The following is a 19,045-nucleotide window of genomic DNA, read 5'->3' on the forward strand; positions in this document are numbered from 1 at the left end:
TAATATTGCATAAAGGGTGAAAATGTTTAAAAACCTCTTTGTGTAGAAAATATTCTTTTTGTATTATACTTCACACGATATTACTCCCAACATACTTTGTATGTTCATTCATACTATCAGAGGCCATGTACGTGTCATAAACTAAGCGTTTATGTTATAGACGTACTTGATATCCTTGCCTCGTTCTTATGTCTCATGTACGTTTTTATTACGTACATACTTAACATGATTTGTGTATTGTTATGACTTTGATTATCTTTATTCCTCTCATTAAGTTTCTCTGACTTTATCTTTCTGACATCGATAGCAAAGCCAACCGATGTAATCACTTCTCTGACATCGATAGCAAAGCCAACCGATGTATTTTTCATATCTGACATCGATAGCCAAGCCAACCGATGTGTTTCACATATCTGACATCGATAGCAAAGCCAACCGATGTGTTTTTAATCATATGACATCGATAGCCACGCCAACCGATGTATCTAATATCATATCTTAATTATTGCTCTTATCTCATATTGATTCTCGATATATTACGCTTGATTTTATCTTCATATGAGTCCCGAGAACTATTATCGAGAATGGGTAAGATACAGGTCTCGGGATTCCTCTACCGAGATCAACCTTGTATCTTAGTTCTTATATTTGGTTGTACCACCGTACAAATTCTCATTTTATGTTTATTATTTAATTCTATTTTCCGTTCTGTTGTATTGATCCTTTATGGACCATGACATGCACATTCCAATCTACAATCATACATCTATAACACACGCACGTATGGTTATTTGTTATAATTAAAAGTACGTATGGGGACGTACTATGTTTTTTTATAACATATGAATAATAGTACATATAGGAATGTACTATACTTCTCTTATACGTATTTTATTTGATACATGTATATTACCAAAACTTTGAGTTCATAACATATTGCTCTTACCCTCCCCGATTCTTTAAGTATTCGTATTCATTTCATATAATTATGTTATTTAAAATAACATAATGCAAATATTTCAAAGCATACGTATATATACCTTTTCAAACATACCTTCAAACATATAAGTATTCATATAGTCGTCCGTATATGAAAATACGCGACTTTATGAATATTAGCAAGTAATTAAAGTGTACTCACAGAAAACGCTTATCCAATAACACTTCAGGGCTTAGAAGCATCAAGTTTCGAGCTCTTTGTTCAGCTGCCTCTTGCCTCACCGGATCTAGAAAAATTTCAAAACGTTTGATTCATATCAGAATCTGATTCTAAGATTAATTCTATACTCGAGATACGACACGCCACGCTCTTTAACCGTCGTGCTCCTCACGTATTTATTTCGATGAACGATATCTAATTCGTTTACGGATTGAATATCATTTCCAAATTATCTTACGTTTAACCGCACTAGGTTAACAGTTCAATCAATCGATAATCGATCGATTTCAATCTTGATATGTGATTACGGAACGGGTCGCAAAACAATATGATAGGGCGAAAGGATCCAGGTGCACGTTCGTGCCTTAGGGTGCACGATCGTGCACTTGCTAGTGGTGCACGTTAGTGCACCTTAGTGCACGGTCGTGCACCACACATAGGTGCACGTTCGTGCACCATTGATGGTGCACGTTCGTGCACCTCGTGTGCACGATCGTGCACTTTCGTGCACGATCTCCGGAATCGTTTTCCGGGGCTCCCGACGTGCTATAGGCGTAAAAACGCTCCTAACGCATCCAAAACGCTTATTCTATATTCAAAACATCCAAATTCAATCCTATAATCGTTAAAACGATAAAATCGTTTCGTGGCCTAAAACTTTAACTCGATATATAATGAAATTCATCCATCCAAACGATAAAACGTCAAGCTTACCGTGATTCGCCACTGAAATACGATCGTTTCGAGTTATAGAACGTCGGAAACGGACGAGAAACGAAGATCGAGCGACGGAACCGTAATGATCGTCGAAAATGGAAATGAAAGCATCTGATAGTTTTAGGTTCTGGATGCTTCATTCCTTCATGATGAAGGTTATATATATAATGGCCAATTGAAACTTTGATCCTTCATTTCTTTAACTTAAACCATTTCTCTTTTAAACTTTCTATTTTTACTAAACAGTTAATTACTTACTTTAACTCAATTACGTATGTATTATTTATAGAGTGAAGGTTCAATTTACCCCCTGAACTTGGCACGAAGTATCAAATAAGCCCAACCTCGCAAAACCGGATCACTTCACCCCACAACTATGCAAAACCGGATCGGTTTCCCCCTTTTGTCCAAAAAAGAGAGTGGAAACATTTAATTTTAAAAATTAACCTTAATTAACCCTAATTAACTCTAATTAATTTTAATTAAAACACTAATTAATCCTATTTAATTAATACAAAATTGAGGGTTCTTTCCTACCCTTTTCCCCTAATCTTCTTCTTCTTCCACTACAACCTCCGGCTACCTCATCACCGCCGACCAAAAACCCCGGACACCGCCGACCTCCGGCTACGCACCACCACCAAATGACCCAGCGGGTCTGTTCCATCGTGAAGAACAGACCCGTTGTGTCTGTGTGAAGAACAGACCCAGCGGGTCTGTTCTTCATCGTGAAGAACAGATCCCACCGGATCTGTTCTTCACAAATGGAGAACAGATCCGGTGGGATCTGTTCTTCGCGTCTGAAGAGCAGATCCCACCGGATCTGTTCTTCGCGACGATGAAGAACAGATCCGGGGGGATCTGTTCTTCGCGCCTGAAGAACAGATCCCTGTTCTTCTTCACGATGAAGAACAGATTCTGGGGAATCTGTTCTTCATCGATTCCGGCAGTCAGCCTGCCGGAATTTTTCTTAGGGCCGGAATTTTTTTCCGGTTGGCGAATGGATTGGGTTAATGGGTTTGGGTTAATGGATTTGGGTTAATGAATTTGGGTTAATGGGTATAGATTTAATGATATAAAATGGTTAAAGTTAAAAATGGGTCCCTGTTTTTTTAGTTAAAAATTAATATGATTTTAAACTTATGAAATTATAAAAAATTAATAAATTTTTAAAATTAATTTATTGTCAATTTTGTAAATAATATGAATATTAAGGACTATTTTAAGCTTTAAACCATCTAAACCACCTAAAACCGGAGAGTGTATTCACTCTCTATGGTGAGAGTGGGGAAGGGGGTGTTTGATCCGTTTTTGCATACTTGTGGGGTGATTTGATCCACTTTCGCGAGGTTGGACTTATTTGATCTTTCGTGCCAAGTTCAGGGGGTAAATTGAACCTTCACTCATTATTTATATCCAATAAATAATACTAACCGAGAATTATTATATTCCGTGAATAATCTTTTAATTGTTATCCACGAGGCTTAATTGGCTAATTTGTACTTTAGTCCTTAAACTTTTCATAAATTGCAATTTGGCCCCAAAATGCATCCGCGTCCAAATTTTCAAAGGTCTCCGATTGACCCGAGATTTTTACCATAAATACTATAAATCATTTCGCGGACTTTGGCGAAATGAATTCCGTTATGGGATTTATAATTTATTTTATTTTAATTTCTGAAGTTATTTCCTTAAATCCCGCTAATTAGCTTAATAAAATTATTCCAATTTCCCGACATAATTAAATTAAATTCTTCTTAACTTAATTTATCGGAATTCTCAACACGTGGCACAACTTAATTATTTGGGGTATTACATGTAAGCAACAAGTCTTTCAGCATAACACAATTATTTACACCTATCTCTACATATTAGTTGTATGTACTTGTTCATAAAAAAAAAAATTATACTAGTACTTTAAAAGATTTAACCTAATTAATGCAATTATGTATTTAGTCAGTGTACTAAATTCCAAAGATGCCTAGAATTTTCACATTTTTAATCAATTATATACTATAGCTATTAAATCCCCTGCAAAAGAGAAACACTTTTAATCAATTAATATTGCTCATTTACAAAATAACCCATAGAATACTTAATTAAAATCTGTAATTTATTAATTAACTACATTTAAAATAATTATTTAATTGGTATTAAGTTATAAAGCAATTAGAATATAAAATAAGGCAAACTACTAGATAAGTAATTGAAATACTACAAAATAAGATAAACTATTGTACTACTACATTAGGTCAACTGTTAATTTTATATTTTTTATTCTTTCCTTAAAACCATAATTTCGATTAATTAGTGTAACTAATTACCCGCCAATTGCGTTTCCTTCTCAGCCTATCAACTTTCTCGCGGCCATTTTCCCTCTCTCCAAACACTCCTTAATTTTCGTTAGCTGCAAAATCACTTCACTCTCCTGTTTTATTTTCTTTAAAAATTTACACGAACAATCATCTGAATTATCGTAGATCATGTAACGACCTTGCTTTTACCCTTCATATCTATGTATCTGTATTTCTTACGTCTTTGATTTTTGTCTATGGCTAACTGTTCTGCTTGAGAGAGTTTTCAATTTTGTATATTTGAATGTTACAATTATATATGCTACAATGTGAAATTTACTTTCATATTTTTGGTGAATATCAGCCTCTGTGTGTTAATTATCTTATTGAAAAGGAAAATTACGGTGGTGTGGCTATGGATTTTAGGAGTTTGGAATTTAATGTAGTATTTGAATTTGTTTATCATTGTGATTTGTTTGATTCAATATTAGAGGTCGATCCAGTATTACAGGTTGTAGGTCTGAAACTTATAGTTTACAGGTCTTTCTGATCAGAATGAGAATAGAGGAAGAGAACAATGGAGTATCAGCTTCCAGGAAGCACTTGGTCTTCGCTTACTATGTCACCGGCCATGGCTTTGGTCATGCCACTCGCGTTGTTGAGGTTCTTTCTCGTCTTTTTTTAGAATTTTCTGATCATATATAGTCAAATTGAAATTCCAACAGACTGATCCTATGTCATCATTTTTCCGATCATATATAGTCAAATTGAAGTTTCAAATTAAATATTTTTAATTGTTTCGTACAATTGCTAATTCAATTGCAATCGGATGATAAACATTCAAAAAGGTGTACGGAATTTAATTGGATCTAGTTTTAATTCATGTATTAACGATAATTAGAATATTTAATAGGTTGTGAGGAACTTAATTTTAGCTGGGCATGATGTGCACGTGGTCAGCGGTGCACCCGAGTTTGTGTTCACTTCGGAAGTACAGTCTCCCAGACTCTTCATCCGCAAAGTAAGCGCAACCTCCATATATTTTAGTCTAGTTTACTATTTTTCCCTGTTTATCTAGCTTTTGAGCTGTAGAGTAAACATATTATGTATGGCTTGTTTCCAACTTGAACATTTATATATGGATTGCTTGCTAGGTGTTGTTGGACTGTGGAGCAGTTCAGGCTGATGCATTGACAGTTGATCGCCTTGCTTCGTTAGAAAAGGTTCACATCTATCCATTTCTCTTGCTTTTAATGCTCATGCCAATGTTGTTTTCTTATATTTCTTATTCTTTCGTTTCCCGGTATATGTAGTATTCAGAAACAGCTGTAAAGCCTCGAGAGTCTATTTTGGCAACAGAAACAGAGTGGCTTAACTCCATCAAAGCCGACTTAGTGGTATATATTACCTTCATCTGTTATTACTTATTAGTTCTTATCTCACTCCGGAACAATGAACATGACCGATTCAAATAAAATATGCTCTCATACCAAAATCAGGTCTCAGATGTAGTTCCGGTTGCCTGCCGTGCAGCAGCTGATGCTGGAATTCGATCTGTCTGTGTCACCAACTTTAGGTACTTTGTTATTGCTATATTTATTTGTAAGTATCTTATTTTCTTTCAATTATCATTATCTGTCTTTTAGTAAATGTAAGTTCATTAACTCAAGTTCATGTGTTCTAAATTGTAATGAAACCAATATGGTTCTTGCTTTAAGTGCTCCTAGACATAATTTTAAAGTCTCATGTGTCTTGTTTTCTCTATATTTTTTGCAGTTGGGACTTTATCTATGCAGAGTATGTGATGGCTGCGGGAGACAATCATCGTTCTATAGTTTGGCAGGTGACTATTGATTGTCCAACTTATTGTTATTTTTTTTAATAAGTATTATTCCTTTTTAGTGGCTGATAAATGTTTTGTTTTGATTTGGTCTGGTCAGAGTCCTGTATATCATTCTCCTTATTGAACCTCAAAGTACACTTTAGTTGATGGTAGGGGATAAAACCACTGACATGCCTTGTAATCCCCTTCATGTCCTTCTCACCACTCTACCCTGTACTTTTTCTAATCGATTTTATTGGAGGCATATAATCTCTCTTTATTGTTCTTAAGATATCTGAGCATTGCCTCATTGACCGTCACCTGAGAAGAGCATGGTTAATTGAGGGTTTTGTGAGGTGATACAACTACAGAAAACTTTCTCATATCCCCCTTACTTTTGTAGTTCGGTGTCATGTCATTCGTTAAATTCTTTTTTTTTTTGCAATAATATTAAATTCATTTCTTATAAAAGAAATGATTAATGAGGAAACCGGTAGTTCTGGAAGCTTTTATCTTCTTTTTACTTTGGTTAATTCTCAAGTGAATGATATTCAACTATGCTTAATTTTTTATTTTTTTTAAAATGGTCATAGATTGCAGAAGATTACTCTCATTGTGAATTCTTAATCCGCCTCCCAGGATATTGCCCAAGTATGTTGTTTCCTATGCATCCTCATGAAATCTGGTGATTCATACATGGTGCTTGAATATTTTTTGGATTGCATCCAATGGCTTATCTGATAATGCTCTTTCTCTTTATAGTGCCTGCTTTCCGTGATGTTATTGATGTACCGCTTGTTGTGAGGAGGTTGCACAAGTCTCGCAAGGAGGTATCATATTGCAGCACTTAATAGTTGTTCCCTGTCCGACGTATCAATAGTTCTTGATGTAGATCTTCTACATTTCATCTTATAGGTAAGAAAGGAACTCGGTATCAATGATGATGTGAAGCTGGTTATCCTTAATTTTGGTGGACAGGTAAAAATAATTTGTTTGTGCTAGGTTGGAACTTTCCGTGCACTTTTTGTCTGTTCAAATTTCTTCCTATAGATTATGTCCTAGTAACAAAATTGTACATCAGTTAAGCAGGTTCAATTCATTCTATTTTCACTCCAATTATTTTTCTATCCCATGCAGCCAGCTGGGTGGAAGTTAAAGGAAGAGTACCTACCTTCTGGTTGGCTATGCCTGGTAACTTTTCTAGCATGACTTCCCCACCTTCAAACTGGGTATATGTGTTGTCAGCCGTACATTGAATCTTTTGTTAATGACAGGTTTGTGGTGCTTCTGAGAGCCAAGAGCTTCCACCAAATTTCATAAAGCTTGCAAAAGATGCTTATACACCTGATCTTATTGCTGCATCAGATTGTATGCTCGGTACGTGTGAAAGTTTGAGCAAATTATCTAGTTTATCCGTGAAGAACTCAATTAATGATATGCACCTGTTATTTTAGGAAAAATTGGGTATGGTACAGTCAGTGAAGCTTTGGCATATAAGTTACCATTTGTCTTTGTACGCAGAGATTATTTCAATGAAGAACCATTTTTGAGAAATATGCTTGAGGTACTTTAAATTGATTGCCTGTGCTATCATGTCCTCTACTCCTCTTCCCTCCTCATTTCCACATAGTTCTAATGTTGGCGAGATGCCATATTTTGAAACAGTTTTATCAAAGTGGCGTCGAGATGATAAGGAGAGATCTACTAATAGGTCATTGGAAACCTTACCTTGAACGTGCAATTAGCTTGAGACCTTGCTATGAGGAAGGCAGTAACGGTGGCGAGGTATTTTCTACTTCAAACTCCAACATTTCTAAACTTAATTACTGAAACTGCATTTTTAAGTGTTCACTCGATGTTATGAATGGTGTCTATTATTTTGTATGAAGGTGGCAGCACACATTTTACAAGAGACAGCTATTGGTAAAAACTATGCTTCAAATAAGGTAAAAACCACTCTTTTTTCTTTATCAAGTCGAAAGGAGAGTGGATTTTTGATATCTAATTATTGATGCTAGTTTTGATTTATTGAGGCAGTGGCCACTTTAGTTTATATTATTAAAACAAAAGTGTGTTTTAGATGAAATGTTATTGCTTTTAGGAAATAACACATGGAAATTTTATTTTACTAGAGATTTATGCTGAGCGTATAATGTTCTTTGTAATTTTTTGTTGCTCCATATACCAATCACTGAATCAGTCTACTGGTAGAGAACCTTTTTGAGCATTTGGTAAAGAATCTTATATCAACTCTACGCTGATCTAAGCCATTTGGAAAGCCGCAGTTCGTCATCTATATCTTGATATTTCAAAGCTCTATTTGTTCCTTTTCAATACTTAATTCTTATGGTTGCTTCCGAAATTAAAATGCTGCCTTTGTATCTTGACCCTATTCTATTTTATATTTAATCTATTTATTTAGAAAGATGGTCACTTAATCTTTATCTAGTAGAGAAAACAGTTCTGTACGCAAAGTGTATCAAGACCCACATACAGATTTTTAAACATGTAAAAATTTATTATAAAAACAAACTCTCAGTTGTCCTAATATTTTATTGTTTTGATTAATGACTTATTCCCATTAAATTATTTTGCATTACTAAAATTTAGTTAAGTGGGGCAAGGCGATTGCGTGATGCTATCATTCTTGGATATCAATTACAAAGGGTTCCGGGACGAGATATAAGCATTCCAGAATGGTATGCAAATGCTGAAAATGAACTAAACAAGTCTATTGGATCAGCAGTTACCCAAAGATATGAGAATGGACCACAAGCGATCGAGTGAGTTTTGTCCTCTATAAACCTTCCTAAGTTGATGAAGATTCAAGTAGTCAATTGCACAAAGTCTTAACATCTTTCTATAACTTATCTAGATGCACGGATGATTTTGACATTCTTCATGGAGATCTTCAAGGTCTTTCGGATACAATGAGTTTCTTAAAGAGTTTAGCAGAGCTAGATTCTGTTTATGAATCTGAAAAGAATGCTGAAAAGCGCCAGATGCGAGAGCGGAAGGCTGCTGCAGGACTTTTTAATTGGGAGGTATTTGATATTTATGCAACCAGTTGAATGTCCATTTAAATAAGCTGTGCAACTTAATGTGTTAGATTCCATCTTAAAACCAATTGGTGTCAAGTGGAGAGACCCAACCGATATATAAACATATGTACATCAGATGTGGGATTCCCACTTTAACACTCTCCCTCACGCTTAGCGTGACCGAGCAGAGCAACAGATCCCCCTCATGCATCGACAAGGCTCTGATACTATGTTATAAAACCAATTGGTCTCAAGTGAAGAGGCCCAACCGATATATAAACACATGTACATTCACACACATAACAGATGTGGGATTCCCGCTTTAGCATAATGCTTTAGACTTAAGTTTAACACTGCATTTAAAAGAGTCCATTTTCTTTTTAATTAAAGAATTAAGAATTTTTTATGACTATGTTGATACTCTATCTGCTATGTAATAATTTGACATTTGTTTGCTTGATCCAAAATTTGGATTGGCTGCAATGTGCTATGATATTTTTAAATAGGAAGATATTTTTGTAGCAAGAGCACCTGGACGACTCGATGTAATGGGAGGAATTGCTGACTATTCAGGAAGTCTCGTCTTGCAGGTTAGATTTTTCATTTTCTTGTCTGATATTGTGAAGTATCCTACGCGACATCACTGGCGGTTCGTTGGAGTCCACTCAGAAACTGTAATTATATTTATTTATAAAATAGAAATAGTAAGTGTAACTTAAGTTTGGACTTCAAACTATAATAAATTAAAAGGAAAGTAATGTATGTTTTTTTGACCTTAAATGGCTTGTTCTGCTCAAACTGTATATGTTTTGACTTTAATGAATGAGAACATTATTAGTTGAGTTAATTATGGATTATTAGAAGTTTTTAGTAGGAAATCCTTTATGCTTACTATTGGTTGATATCTTGTTGACTCCTTTAGGCTTTCACCTCATATTTGTTTAGCTAGTATCATCCTCTTCTCTTTTCAATTGGATAATTGAATTGTACCCAACCTAACTTTTGTTTTTTTCATAGATGCCTATACGAGAAGCTTGCCATGCTGCTGTCCAAAGGAATTATCCAAGTAAACACAGGCTCTGGAAGCATGCCCAGGCACGACAAAGTGAAAAGGGACTAAAACCTACTCCTGTTCTGCAAATTGTAAGTATTGACAGAGGAATTGTTTCTTCTTCACTTCCAAATTCACCAAAAAAAATTCCACCCCTTCAGCTAATTTTTCATATTTAAAATAGACAGTTCATAAATTTGATGATGACGCCATCCTAAAATCATCATTTTTTCGTGAAGCTTTAAAAATGAAATTGACCCAATATGACTTGTTGCCCTCAGGACTTGTTAAAATGTCAAGGGTATGGTCTTTGTAGGTCTTGCAGTCTTAACATACTTTTGCTGATTTCTGTTGTCTTTATGCTTGATCTCCTTAGGTATCGTATGGATCAGAGTTGAGCAATCGTGGCCCAACTTTTGACATGGATCTTGCTGATTTTATGGATGGGGACAAACCAATGTCATATGAGAAAGCTAGGAAATATTTTGCCCAAGACCCGTCACAAAAGTAGGACACCTTCTCTTTGTTTTTTTCTCTTGATCACAGTCACCCTTCTATTATTGGATGTGCAAGTAGTATTTCATGTTTCACTCGTATGGTTTCTTCTGTAGGTGGGCTGCTTATGTTGCAGGGACCATTCTGGTTTTGATGATAGAATTAGGTGTACGCTTTGAGGATAGTATCAGCATGCTGGTACTACCTGCATTCTTTATTCTCTGAAATATGTATTTGATTCTGGATTAATGATTTACTAATTCCTGCTCTTTAATTCTTTTCTGTTGATGTTAACTGGAATTCATCTGAAAAAGCTCGAATCATTTTTGGAAATATGTGCTGCAGTAAAGTGGCTTTCTTCAAACTCACTTTCTGTGTTTAGTTTTTGTTCGTAACTAGTAATGCTATAGCTTATATTCTTGCAGAAAGCTAGACCATACCAAACTTGCAATATCAAGTTAGAAATTTGTATATTTCACCTCTAAAGGACACACTGTAGATAAATGGAAAAAAAATCTAGTAATCATAGCCCAAAAATAATTTGGTACTTAAAACTAAATGCATAAGGTGATTTAGATCATTTTCATGAACAATAATCTAGCAATGAATTTCTATTGGAAAATGTCAATCTTATTCGTTAGTTTTTTATTTTTTTATTTTTTTTGTGTGTCGTGGGAATGGTTCCATTAATTAGAAAAGAACAAAAATTTAAGCTGAAAACTGTTTGCCTGGGGCCCTAGAAAGTATATTCTGTTGGTAATGGCAAAGATGAAGGGCTACAAACTATGAAGTCAGAGACTACTCGTATTATTGTAGCTACATTGGCTTAATCTAATAGAGATTCAGATAAGCTAATTGCAGTTAAAATTTTAAATTCACCTGCTTAAGCTCATTCAGCATTAGGAAGATATAACTTTTAAAATGTCAGAATATGAGTTTTGAAGTATTATTATAACTTGCTTGTATTCTTAACTCATAAAAATTGGATGTGAGGTTAAGTACTCTGAATTAATTCCTTATGTACAACTGTACAGGTTTCTTCAGCAGTTCCGGAAGGGAAAGGTGTATCTTCTTCTGCCTCTGTCGAGGTTGCTAGCATGTCTGCTATAGCTGCAGCTCATGGTGATTACCTTTATAAAAAGTATTTTTATTTTAACCACATAATAATGGCCCCCCTTGGTAAAAGGGAACGAAGCTTTTTCAATATTCTTTTGATTTCTAAAAGAATTATCAACTATGTAAAAAATCAAACAAATAGAGAAAAGCCAGCTATCAGAGTTGAACTGATGACCATCGCGTTACAATTTACAAATGCGATGCTCTAACCTCTGAGCGAAGCGGGCTCACATAACATAAATTTTGGACATGCATAGGAATTTAGTAAACTAGAGGAATCTTGGCTATTAATTTTATAATTGTTTTCATTATTATTATTAGTTATTCATAATGAATAGGAATATAGTAAAAAAGAATCGACCGTTAGACTAAAGAAAGGTTTTTGATAGAGATGAAAGAGGATAGATACCTATTATCTACATAGCCACCCAGTAGGAACTTTTATGAAGTGTTAAGTTCAGGTTTTAGATCATTGTGAATTGTTTGCTAAGACAATCATGTTTGGAAGCATTAGGAAGTAATAACTTTTTCCCTTTCAAATTGATTCAAAGTGAACCTTCATTCTGTGAATGTTTTTGCCATAGGGAGCTTTCTGCCTATTGAATATCCTTAATTGACGTGGAAATCGTTTAAATTAGCACTTCTTTTAATTAGGAAAGTAGCTCACATCAGCTAATATTCATAACAAAATACACCTTCAAACAAAATAGCCCTTCAATGTCGATACTAGTCCAATTTTATATCTGAACTTTTTTGGAGTTAAAGTTTGATTTATATTTTGATATCGATATTGAAGACTACTAACTGAATATTTGATATGATACTACCTTTAATTTCAAGCAATGTTCTTGTTTCCTGGGAAGCTTGCTTTTGGATTATTGGATAGAATTACTATTTTAGCTATTCTTGAATTTGCATCCGTCTGATTTTTGAGAAGTTATTCACTTAAACGATCTTGTTATTTTTTAGGATTGAACATCGGTCCGCGAGACATGGCTTTGCTCTGCCAGAAGGTTTGATATTACACAGCCATCCTAGTGAGAAGTTTCTTTAGTAGCTTCCTCTTAAAGTCATGCAAATTATATAGATATTCTGATAATTTAACTATTTTTCAGGTGGAGAATCACATCGTTGGAGCTCCATGTGGTGTAATGGACCAGATGACCTCAGTATGTGGTGAAGCCAACAAACTTCTTGCAATGCTTTGCCAGGTGAAATTGTGGTGCTACTTTCAATTAGTTTGGTTTTTATGCTTCGTATGTATAATAATTAATGTCACATGTTGCCTTGTTATTTATAAAGCCTGCTGAAGTAATTGGTCTAGTAGAAATCCCTACCCACATTCGATTTTGGGGAATTGATTCAGGAATACGTCACAGGTATGTGATCTTTGAATCTCTTTATTTTACCCATGATTTGTGCTTCCATATTAGAGAAGTTGAGCTGTAAAAGCCCATATTTCTCTGATTTTCAAAGAAAGAAGTCCATTTTTTCTCTTAATAATGTTGCAAAAGGTTGTATATCATTTACTTATTGAAAAGGTAAAGAAGAGATCAATGTCCCTTTTCTATTTTCATTTTCTTTCATAAGTGACACTATGACACTTGCCAACCCCAGCCATTCCCTATATTCTGCTGTTCTTTTGTGTCTGTGATTGTTATTTTGTAGAGGTTGAGTTCAGTCTTTGTGAACCTCAAGTCATCAACTCTGCTTTTTATTATCAAATACTATATTTTATTGGTCATCTTTAGCTAATTTCAATGTCAAGACGTGTGTTCAAATCATGTGATGTTGAAGATATCACTGATTATTGTAAAGAAAGAATGTTCCTTGTTAAATTTCAGCATTTTTATAACTTATTATTTTCATTATGCTTTGGCAGTGTTGGTGGTGCCGACTATGGATCTGTGAGAATTGGTGCCTTCATGGGTCGAAGGATGATAAAGTCTACTGCATCTGCTCTGTTGTCTAGGTCATTGTCTGATGTTGATGGGTCGGTCATTGATGAATTGGAAGATGATGGAACTGAATTGTTCAAATCAGAGGCTATACTAGATTATTTGTGCAATTTGCCCCCACACAGGTAGGGATTTTTCTTGGTTGGAATAATGGCATATGACATATATAGAAGCACTTGAAATACATAACTTTTTTTTGGGAAGATACAAATATCAGTGGCTTTCTTCTTTTGATTGAGTTGGGATAGTTTGATTGCAGTTTAACTTATTGTTTTTTACTCCATATTCATGATTGAGTAAGATTTTGTACTAAAGGACACTGGCTAGTTGTTCTATTGTGCTTCAAGCCTTATCTAGTTATACCATTATAAATTACTTTACTACCATTTTTCACTAGAATACTTTGCCATTTCTTTCACTTCCTTCTTAAATTTTATTTTACAGATATGAAGCTCTTTACTCTAAGATACTTCCTGAATCCATTCTTGGTGAGGCATTTTTGGAGAAGTATGGTGATCACAATGATCCTGTCACCAAAATTGATCCGAATCGCACATATGGTGTGAGAGCACCTGCTAAACACCCTATCTATGAGAACTTCCGAGTCATGGTTAGTACTATGAATCCATGTGATCTATCATCTCGTAATTATACGTTCTGAAACTTGAATGAGCTAATATAGCTATAAATCTATATGCATATATGCTAAAAAAATTGGAGTTACTTGGCATTTTGATGTTAGGCCTTCAAAGCATTGCTATCTTCTGCAACTTCGCATGAGCAACTTACGGCTCTTGGAGAATTGTTGTATCAGGTATTTTCACAACTCTTGCGTTGGCGGACTATTACATTGCTCATTTATTAGAGTATGTTGTGTGATTTGTAGCAATTTACGAAAATGGTGCAATTAGTTAATTTCCAACTTGTTTGACAGTGTCACTACAGCTATGGTGATTGTGGACTCGGGTCTGGCGGAACAGACAGGCTTGTGCGATTAGTACAAGAGATGCAACATAGTAATTCTTCCAAGTCTGAGGATGGAACACTTTACGGAGCAAAAATAACTGGCGGGGGTTCCGGTGGAACAGTATGCGTCATTGGTAGGAACTGTCTGCACAGCAGCCAACAAATTCTTGAGGTAATTAGAGTGCTTGTTTCTCTAAAACTAGTTTTACTTGTGGATTTGGATTGTGGTGGATGTCTTATTTAAGCTTCCTTGGTTGGTGTATGAACATACAGGTTCAACAAAGGTACAAAGCTGCAACTGGATATTTGCCATTTATATTTGAAGGTTCATCTCCAGGGGCTGCAAATTTTGGATATCTGAGAATTCACCGCCGTCCGTCTTCTGCTGCTGTTTCCTCTCCTATTTAAAGTAACCAGAGATATGTGTGGGGAATTTTGAATTCACCGAATTCCGTCTCCCTCTGGTATTTAATGTAGTCAGACAAACGTGTAGGAAACAACTAATAAATAAGAAAGCGAATAAATTGCTGAAGCAAACATTTGCAGCATTGGTCGGGGCTGCAACTGTTAGTGTATCATTTCTACGCAAGTGCACAAACAAAGGATTGGTTGCGTAGCGAAGTGGATGAATTGATAATGTAATGCATGCACAAATCTGTAACTGCTTTTACAATAAGGTAGACAAATATGATCCGACTAGAAAGTATCTTCATCCTCGCTCATCGTCATGTCTGCTGAGGAAAAAAGGAGTCGTAAGTGGCGACTCTTCGAGTCGGGCAGTTGCAACTCTTCCACAAAACCACAGGTCATCAGAATGAATGAATGAATTAATTAATTAGTAGAAGAGAAATGTGAGAGTGAAGAGATGAAACGTACCACGATGAGAGAGACGTCGACGTTTGTTCTTTGAAATTCAACATCCTGGAATGTATCTAAAACGTCTAGTTCTCCATCACTGATCCAAAACAGCACCTAATCAACAAAACAGACAAATTTGCATAAACTCTACATCAAAATTAAATTACAGAGAAATTAAGATAGGGAGAGAGAAATACCCTGCCTGTGACTGGCTTCTTGAGGACGGGCAGAATGGCAGGATCCTTTAATGCTAAACCTATGGCTGCAGAGCAACGCATAATCACCGATCAAAATCGTACTATGGAATTCAGTAAATAAAGAAATGACACACACATATATGTATAGCTGCGCGGAATCAAATTATTACTTAATACGAATAATAATTTTATTAGAAATCAATATCAAACAAATTAACTCAAATTAACTCATTTTTTATTTTGTATATTTTATAGGCCTAATCACTCAAAAACCCCTCACCTTATATTTTTTTTCAATTCCACCCCGACGTTGAAAATTTGTCAATTTTATCCACTTTTGAATTTTCCGTTTTCAATTGTACCCCAATATTTTAATTTTTGTTAATTTTTTTACTTAAATGATGAAATCATTCAATTAATTAAGTATAAACATGAAATTAAATTCTGTTTTATTCAAAAAAAGTACAAATAAGTCCTTTACTTTTAAAAACTAACTAAAAACCATAATCAAATTAACACTAATTTAAATTCTTAATTAATTTAACTAAATTTATATAAATTTTAAAAATTTACAATTAATATATGCGAGACATGGAGAATGTTTTAAACAAATTTTCAAACGCAAAAGACGTTAATTTAATTTTTCAGGGTACAATTGAAACACAAAAATGCAAAATAGGGTAAAATTGACAAATTTTCAACGTCAGGGTATGATTGAAAATGGGCTAAAAAGTCGGGGTTTTTTTTAAGACATTAGGCCTATTTTATATATATTTTTTTCCAAAATGTGTTTCCTTTTCCCTCGATATTTTCTTTATTTCCTCCCGGTGTATTTTATACCTTTTATATATTTTTTTAGTGTCACCATATTTTTTCTTTTCTCCTAATATGTTTTTTATTTGCTCACAAATTTGCATACTCATATTTTTTGTAATGAATTGTAGATTGGGTATTATGATTATTAGATTTGTCAAATTTACTTGTGTGATATATTTGTCTTTTAACAATTTTTAATGCAGATTTATCTTTCCTTTCTATTATAAAACATATGATCAATAAGTAATAATTGCATAAGCAAAGGTTGCATATTTATTTTTCATTTATAAAACTATTTCAGATTATAATTTTGTTTTTATTTTTCTGGAAAAAAATACATTTATATTTTATCATGTTGTAGTTATTTTTTTATGGACCTTCAATGGCAATGTTTCATATTCACTCATTATTAATGAAACTACAAAAATAAATTTAATTAACATATTTTAAATTGAATTTTTTTTATCAGACTTCTAATAATTGATCATTTACATATAAAAAAAAGTTTATGCAAATTGATAATTATGTGATTGTAAAGTAACCAATTAATATTATGAGGTTAATTGTAAATTAAATAACAAATTTTAGCATAATTTGCAATTATAACACAAACTTAAAAACTTTGCAATGTGAGTTATCAACTTTTATTTTTGGAAATTAGAATATTGATCAATCATGCTAGAGCAAAAATGCTGACGCGGTTGTAGATTATAATATTCACGTCAGTGTTTTTTTTTAACTCGGTATTTTGATTTGTCAAAAAATAAAATTTAATGACTGACAATGTCAAGTTTTTCAGTTTATGTTGTATTACAAATCATGATAAAATTCGCGATTTAATTTGTAATTACCGTATGTTATTAAATAATATGAGTGAAATAATGCATGCTTTCAAGTTCATTAAATTGTTTAAATAATAAATTTATATAAAAAGCTTATACAAAGTAGGAAATACAAAAATATTAAGTTGGACTCAGGCAGAACTCAAATGTACCTAAAAATAGTAAAGTCCGACTCGCCCGGTCCGAGCCTGGCCCATGAGAATGTCCAATCTCGTTTAGACCAAATTGCCCTCAAAAGGTTCCTGTCCTCGCAGATATAAATTTGAGCAGCAACCTTAAAACCCTAAAGTTCCTCCGCAACCCGCCTCAGATCGTCGCTACTCCGAAGTCGAGAGGTAACTCATAAACTCTCAGATTATCAATAAGTTGATGTTTATTTGTCTTAAAGGTTAATCTCAATTTATCAGAGTTTCTTAATCTTTATGTTTGTACCCCATCGATTCGGGTTAAATTGTTTAGGGCATTGTTTTAACCGATTATAGTACTGTTTGGGAAAATGTGATCTTTGTTCCTGATGAATGAATATAGTACTGTAAATGTAAATTTGAGTGTAGTCATAGCGGGCTATGTGAAATGAATTTTATGGTGGTGTTGTTGTAGGTAATGGCTCCAAATACTGGCCTATTTGTGGGATTGAACAAAGGGCATATTGTAACCAAGAAAGAATTAGCTCCTCGTCCTTCTAACCGCAAAGGAGTAAGTTTATTACAGCTCTAATTTGTTTTTCCGTTGTAACGAGTTTAGTTGCTTTTCGACCGATGCATTGTACATTTTTGTGTCGTTGGCTTAATGATCTTATAGTATGGTTTTTCATATGTGCATGTTGAGGTAATCAACTGCTGATGGTGATGGTGTCTGTCTTTTTGCAGAAATCTAGCAAAAGGGTTTTGTTTGTGAGGGGTTTGATCAGGGAAGTTGCTGGTTTTGCTCCATATGAGAAGAGGATCACTGAGCTTTTGAAAGTTGGTAAGGACAAGCGTGCTTTGAAGGTGGCCAAGCGAAAGTTGGGCACGCACAAGAGAGCTAAGAAGAAGAGAGAAGAGATGTCCAGCGTTCTCCGCAAGATGAGGTAAATTCAATAATATGATGTTTTCTCATGGTTTTTGTAATTGCACAAACTGGGGGGGGGGGGGGGTGAAAGCGTGTGTATTTGAAGTCTTATATAATGTGGTGGTGCATCTTCCATTTTTACCGTGATCTATCTATGAGGTTGTAATTTGCTATTTTGTTATTATTTCAGGGCCGGTGGAGGTGCTGAAAAGAAGAAATGAGAACTCTGTTACGTGAAGTTTACTGTTTATCTTTCTTAGAAGTTAGTAACTAGAGACATCTGCTATGTTTTTGTTTAGAGACATCTGCTATCTTTCTTAGAAGTTATTTCATTGAAGTTCATTATCGATAATTTTGTTTTGAGCCATTTGTGGATGTGAAATGAATTATAGTTTGTTTATGAAGCTGTTTGCATTGATGCAAATGTTGCAAATTTATGCATTGATTGTTATCATAGATGTTGCCCACATAATTTCTCTTATGAATCTTTATTGTAGCTGAAGTACATGTAATTTGTCGACAATTGGTGAGCTTCATTTTCAAAGTCATTGATAATTAGCCATGCGTATTGCTGGCATTCTTCTTGGACCTTTTAAACTTCGGTTAAAACCATCGACGTGAAATATGTACGTTAGTGCCTTTCTGAATGTCTCTATTTCATAT

At 34.4% G+C, this 19,045-nt stretch overlaps 3 protein-coding genes across 6 annotated transcripts; 2 read left to right on the forward strand and 1 right to left on the reverse strand.

Annotated features, from left to right (window-relative positions):
• Positions 1-4,182: 4,182 nt before the first annotated feature.
• Positions 4,183-15,339, forward strand: LOC126673564 (L-arabinokinase-like). Of its 2 annotated transcripts, none has more exons than XM_050367761.2 (30): positions 4,183-4,361; positions 4,711-4,833; positions 5,084-5,191; positions 5,325-5,393; positions 5,484-5,567; positions 5,670-5,746; positions 5,947-6,013; positions 6,586-6,643; positions 6,755-6,822; positions 6,908-6,970; positions 7,130-7,183; positions 7,267-7,369; positions 7,447-7,556; positions 7,658-7,777; positions 7,882-7,938; positions 8,603-8,775; positions 8,868-9,036; positions 9,540-9,623; positions 10,051-10,176; positions 10,461-10,591; positions 10,696-10,777; positions 11,614-11,701; positions 12,665-12,708; positions 12,811-12,906; positions 12,998-13,074; positions 13,578-13,778; positions 14,098-14,263; positions 14,396-14,467; positions 14,588-14,791; positions 14,893-15,339. In XM_050367761.2, exons 2-30 carry the CDS (start codon positions 4,726-4,728, stop codon positions 15,025-15,027), a joined length of 2,994 nt encoding a protein of 997 aa, XP_050223718.1. In that variant the 5' UTR covers positions 4,183-4,361; positions 4,711-4,725; the 3' UTR covers positions 15,028-15,339. The 2 variants fall into 2 exon arrangements, with proteins under 2 accessions (XP_050223718.1, XP_050223719.1); XM_050367762.2 differs by having other exon boundaries at positions 4,184-4,361; positions 4,725-4,833.
• Positions 15,225-15,817, reverse strand: LOC126673565 (AIG2-like protein D). Of its 3 annotated transcripts, none has more exons than XR_007639321.2 (3): positions 15,675-15,815; positions 15,496-15,574; positions 15,225-15,407 (listed from the first exon to the last, which is right to left on the reverse strand). XR_007639321.2 is itself a non-coding variant. In XM_050367763.2 (3 exons), exons 1-3 carry the CDS (start codon positions 15,753-15,755, stop codon positions 15,316-15,318), a joined length of 267 nt encoding a protein of 88 aa, XP_050223720.1. In that variant the 5' UTR covers positions 15,756-15,817; the 3' UTR covers positions 15,225-15,315. The 3 variants fall into 3 exon arrangements, 1 of the variants encoding a protein (XP_050223720.1); XM_050367763.2 differs by having other exon boundaries at positions 15,225-15,405; positions 15,496-15,591; positions 15,675-15,817; XR_007639320.2 differs by lacking the exon at positions 15,675-15,815 and having other exon boundaries at positions 15,496-15,665.
• Positions 15,818-17,561: 1,744 nt separating this feature from the next.
• LOC126671731 (60S ribosomal protein L36-2-like) lies at positions 17,562-18,838 on the forward strand. Its single transcript, XM_050365519.2, has 4 exons — positions 17,562-17,667; positions 17,933-18,028; positions 18,202-18,401; positions 18,573-18,838. The coding sequence occupies exons 2-4, from the start codon at positions 17,936-17,938 to the stop codon at positions 18,601-18,603; spliced, it is 324 nt and encodes a 107-aa protein (XP_050221476.1). The 5' UTR covers positions 17,562-17,667; positions 17,933-17,935; the 3' UTR covers positions 18,604-18,838.
• The last annotated feature ends 207 nt before the right edge of the window (positions 18,839-19,045 follow it).

The sequence above is a fragment of the Mercurialis annua genome, linkage group LG3 (genome assembly GCF_937616625.2).
Source record: "Mercurialis annua linkage group LG3, ddMerAnnu1.2, whole genome shotgun sequence".
Taxonomy (NCBI): Eukaryota; Viridiplantae; Streptophyta; class Magnoliopsida; order Malpighiales; family Euphorbiaceae; genus Mercurialis; species Mercurialis annua.

Excerpts from the sequence above, each read along its gene's own strand:
- LOC126673565 (XM_050367763.2), bottom strand. The coding sequence starts at position 15,755 with ATGCGTTGCTCTGCAGCCATAGGTTTAGCATTAAAGGATCCTGCCATT. Across the intron at positions 15,592-15,674 it reads AGAAGCCAGTCACAGGCAGG|GTGCTGTTTTGGATCAGTGA; the intron begins GTATTTCTCTCT and ends TTTGTTGATTAG. Across the intron at positions 15,406-15,495 it reads TCGACGTCTCTCTCATCGTG|TTGCAACTGCCCGACTCGAA; the intron begins GTACGTTTCATC and ends TTTGTGGAAGAG.
- LOC126673564 (XM_050367761.2), top strand. The coding sequence starts at position 4,726 with ATGAGAATAGAGGAAGAGAACAATGGAGTATCAGCTTCCAGGAAGCAC. Across the intron at positions 7,557-7,657 it reads TTTTGAGAAATATGCTTGAG|TTTTATCAAAGTGGCGTCGA; the intron begins GTACTTTAAATT and ends ATTTTGAAACAG. Across the intron at positions 13,779-14,097 it reads TGCAATTTGCCCCCACACAG|ATATGAAGCTCTTTACTCTA; the intron begins GTAGGGATTTTT and ends TTTATTTTACAG.
- LOC126671731 (XM_050365519.2), top strand. The coding sequence starts at position 17,936 with ATGGCTCCAAATACTGGCCTATTTGTGGGATTGAACAAAGGGCATATT. Across the intron at positions 18,029-18,201 it reads GTCCTTCTAACCGCAAAGGA|AAATCTAGCAAAAGGGTTTT; the intron begins GTAAGTTTATTA and ends GTCTTTTTGCAG. Across the intron at positions 18,402-18,572 it reads AGCGTTCTCCGCAAGATGAG|GGCCGGTGGAGGTGCTGAAA; the intron begins GTAAATTCAATA and ends TTATTATTTCAG.